We start from the raw sequence: 4,537 nt of genomic DNA, 5'->3' as shown, positions 1-4,537 counted from the left end.
TTTCAGGGAATCTGTCTGTCTTTACATTTGTCCTTTGTATGGACAAAGAATTCAGGTCTCTGCTCATTCTGTCCTTAGGGCTAGGATCCTAATTTTAAAAATTGTCCCCAGTAGTGTCACCAAGCATTCTGGGCTGAATGTGATCATTTTCATTGGCTGGCTTATGCCTTGTGTCTGTCCTTTGTCACTACCAGTGACCAAAGACATGAGGTGGCCAGACTTGTGCCACTGCACGCTTTTGAACCCTAAGTGGTGTTCATCAGAATTACATGGGTTGAAATTAGGAGGAGAGACAGTTTCCTCAAAATGGGGACAGGAAGGAGGCAAACCTAAATGGGAGAGGTGGATGTCCACTACCTCCCATCCTCATCCTTCTTGCTGACTCCGCTTTGAGACTGAGCGAGGTTGTCACCTTGTGCCTAGTGTCCCCTTGCCTTCGGCTTACAATCCTCCTGCATCCACTTTCCAAAAGCTAGAGCTGGAGGCATGCACCACCACGCCCGAGTGGTTAAGCAGATTTGAGTTTAGTTCTATTTTTCCACACCCATTTTCAGGAAGTAACTTCTCCAGTTCTCTGTCGCTGTCCCAGTCCTCACCCTGTGTCAGCACCCTAGAAGATGGTTGAAATCTGGGGTGTTGTGCGGTTTCATTCTGCTTTCAGTGTATAAAGCATTTCCACTAAGTCCTACACAGTACTTTAAGACCTCTGAAAGCTTGATTATGCCTTGCCACCATAATTTATATTATGGATGACATATTTTGAGGTTGCTAAATATTTGATCAACTGAGAAACCATTTGCTTTGGTGAGTTTGCATTATCAGTTGGAATTCCTACATATTTCACTAATAAGCATGCTTTTGGCAGAGAGGATGCATTAAAACTCCATTATGCCGTTAAGGTTTGTTTAGCTAGCATATAGCATTCAAAAAATTTCTCTTCTATAGCTGACTTGATGTTTTATTATCATTTGAAAAATATTGCAGAATTCCTATCCAGTTAAATAATGTTACTCTTCTGGTGCTTGGTAAAACTACTGGGGGCATTTTAAAAATTAGGATACTAGCTATAAGGCTGTGAGCAGAGACCTGAATTCTTTGTCCATACAAAGGACAGACAAACACAGCAAATGCACAACTATGCATATGTTGAAGGGGTTTCTCTTATCATAAAGATGATTGTAGAATTTACCTACATGAGATTTTTATATTTTTAACATTTATAAATATGTATTCCGGGCTAAAACTTTATTCATAATGATTTGAAGGACTTATGAAAAATATATACGTTGATGCTGGGAGGGAAGTCAAACTCAAAAAAAGGAAGAACAAGCAAAGTGTTAATTACAAAAGTGTGTGAGAGACATAAGCAGGCTCTGGCCACCCGCTACAGGAACAGAGATGGTAATTCACTGGTTACACTTGCAGTCGCCTGAAATGTGGGTGGCTAATTCCAAAGAATAGAGAACTTCTCCCTGGTATTCCCCTGTAGTACAAATCCCCTGCCTGAGTTCTTTTTCTGGGAGATAACATGCAAGATAATGGACATGCAGAAGCAATTCGGCCTTCCTTATAATTGTTAAATAAAAACAAAACCATGGAACCGAGTGGCAGTGATCCTGCCAAGATGGTGGCCATGAGAGTATGGACAGCGTTGGGGCGGTCACCTGTAACACAAGGGTAGTGTGTGCGCTAGAGAAAGGACCCAAGGAGCTGAAGAGGTTTGCAGCGTCATAGGAGGAACAATGATATGAGCCACCTAGTACTCCCAGAGCTCCCAGGGACAAAACCATCAACCAGATAGTACGCATGGTGTTAAACATGGCTCCAGATGTATAGGCACCAAAGGATGGCCTTGTTGGATTAGGGGATGAGAGACCCCTGGTCCTGGGAAGGCTCGATGCTGCAGTACAGGGGAACACCAGGACAGGGACGTGGGAGAGGGTTGGTTGGGGAACAGGGGGGAGTGGAGAGGGCTTATGGGATTTTCATGGGGGAACCAGGAAAGGGGAAATCATTTGAAATGCAAATAAAGAATATATCTAATTAAAAAAAAAGATGGAGAACTCTCAGCTACTCCAGCACCATGTCTGCCTGGGTGCGTTCATGTTTCCCACCTCGATGATAATGGATTGAACCTCTGAACCTATAAGTCAGCTCCAGTTAAATGTAATCATTTATAGGAAAAAGAGAGAGAGAGAGAGAATTCGGTTCCTCAAGCACACTAAGCACCTTTGACTCCTTCGCCGCATGTGGTGACCACATCTGTACATTCCTGGCTCTGGTGAGCACGCCATGCGTTTGTGCCACTGTAGCAGGCTCTCCTGGGTGCTGTCCCTTAGGATATACATGTTTGTCTTCCTCTCCCCATTCCCCACAAACAATGACCTCCTCTGAGAAAGATGTCTATATCTTCTGCGATTTGGACAGATGACTTCCCATGCTATTTGACCTTTGTTGGCTCGGTTAGTGGTTTTGTGGTCCAGGAAAGGATGTTACCCCAGACCAGGCTCAGCAGACTGAAATGCTAAGTTCACACAGCTGTCTAGTTTTACTTTACCAGATGATGTATTAAGCAGCAGTCTTGGGTGACTTAATTAGAAGCACGTGTAGACTCGGCATTGTTGAACTGCCACCGACACGATCCCTACCCCGGCAGACCTGTTAGAGATACTGCTGCTGACTGACCTTGGCTGAATGCGGCAGCTTCTAGAGCAGAGCCAGCTGGCTGTTAAAACAGCCTTATTCAGAAAGAATTACATGCAAAGTCATGTGTACTTTTTAAATTTTTTTATTTATTCATTTAATGTATGAGTACATGGTTGCTGTCCTCAGACACACCAGAAGAGGGCATCGGATCCCATTTCGGATACTTGTGAGCCACCATGTGGTTGCTGGGAATTGAACTCAGGACCTCTGGAAGAGCAGTCAGTGCCCATAACCGCTGAGCCATCTCTCCAGCCTGATGTGTACTTTTAATACATATAGCCTGGTGTGCTGGTTCACCAACCTCATTGACACAGAGCACAGTAAGTCTAGAGAATGAGTCTGGATAGTCTCCACTTTCTTCCCATTTAATGATTCTAAAGTAAGCTTGGTATCATGGATATTTGGCATAGCCTCTGGGGCACACACAGCGCCTGCTAGCACCATTTCTATGCTGTATTAGCTACAACCAATCCTAGCTTACACAGATAAGCTTCTTTGGTCTAACTTTTCCACAGTAATAGTCTACAAACTTCTTTATAGTGGTCTGTTGATTCTCTATGCCATCGAGAGTCTATTCCTCACATAATACGATAGTGGAAAGTCTTGTAACGGCACTTTCCCTTTTCTCTGCTGTACAAGGCATCTGGTGAACACCAGAAGGCATCTCCCTTGTGAAGGCTCTCAGCCACGAGACAGTTCACACAGAGACCTTAGGGTAAGCACTTCTGTTCTTACTTCAGTTCAAAGATTTGAGACCTTTTTTTTTTTCAATATACAAGTCCTTTATTGTCCTCAAAGAGCCCAAATTGTATTCATGATCGGGATCTTGTTTCTGGAGCTGGAAACTGAGGCTTCACTCGTCAGCCTGCTGCACGGTTCCCTTCTCAGACACATAGATGCCACCCAAGAACTTCCTGATATCCTTGTTTTTAACTGTTGTGGCTTGCTGAATAAGAGCGGCTGAATTTGAAACAAGTTCAATATCATTTCCTTCAAGGATTAACTCATCCTTCTGGGCTTGAGACATAGAACAAGCAACACCTGTCCTCATCCGAACCCTGCGGATGTATTTCTCACCCAAGAAATTTCGGATTTCAACTAAAGACCCATTCTCCTGAATGACGACGTTGATGGGGAAGTGAGCATACACGGACCTCATCTTGTAACGGAAGCCCAGTGTAACACCCTTGATCATGTTCTGAACATGACTGCAGATGGTTCTGACAGTGGCCAGCTCCTTTCTGTTACCCCACCATTTGTCAACCCAGAGCCTTTTCTTCTTCTTTCCAAGAAGACTCAGTTCTACATTGATGTGATTGAAGTCCCTCCGCAGGGTTCCCCTGGGGCCCTTCACAATGACTGTGCGCCCCTTCAGAGTGATGTCGACATTTTCTGGAATGTCGACAGTCTGATTGCTGAGAATGGTCTTCATTCTCGCAGTAGATGGGGCAAAAAAAGCGATTTGAGACCATTTTACAATTACAAAAATGATGGTCAGTGTTTGGAAAGCATTGGTGATTGTAAAGCAACGTGTTAGGGAGAAGACAGTGGCATTAGCTTCTACTCTGGTATAACATTTCAACCTTAAAGAGTTCAGGACTGTCCTGAGCCCATTTGGTGATTGAACACCGCTGTTTTTGCTGCTAAGATTTTATACTGAAGTCAAATTTTGCCTCAAGATTCATTAAGAGTCCTTTTAGAGCCTTGTCTTAATTAACTATCAGACATAGAATAAAACCAATGAGGGAATGCTGTCCCTTATTTAAATCTAACTGTAAATTACCCTTCTCCTCCCACTTTTGCTATATCACAAAGGTCTGGAACACGTTGG

General features: G+C 43.6%; 1 protein-coding gene across 1 annotated transcript; it reads right to left on the bottom strand.

Moving 5' to 3' along the window:
• Positions 1-3,464: 3,464 nt before the first annotated feature.
• LOC127666160 (60S ribosomal protein L9-like) lies at positions 3,465-4,161 on the bottom strand. Its single transcript, XM_052158912.1, has one exon. The coding sequence runs from the start codon at positions 4,136-4,138 to the stop codon at positions 3,560-3,562; it is 579 nt and encodes a 192-aa protein (XP_052014872.1). The 5' UTR covers positions 4,139-4,161; the 3' UTR covers positions 3,465-3,559.
• Positions 4,162-4,537: the final 376 nt, after the last annotated feature.

Source organism: Apodemus sylvaticus, chromosome 15 (genome assembly GCF_947179515.1).
Source record: "Apodemus sylvaticus chromosome 15, mApoSyl1.1, whole genome shotgun sequence".
In the NCBI taxonomy this organism is placed as follows: Eukaryota; Metazoa; Chordata; class Mammalia; order Rodentia; family Muridae; genus Apodemus; species Apodemus sylvaticus.
The sequence above is the reverse complement of the archived record's forward strand: the minus strand, read 5'-3'. Positions and strand labels throughout refer to the sequence as shown.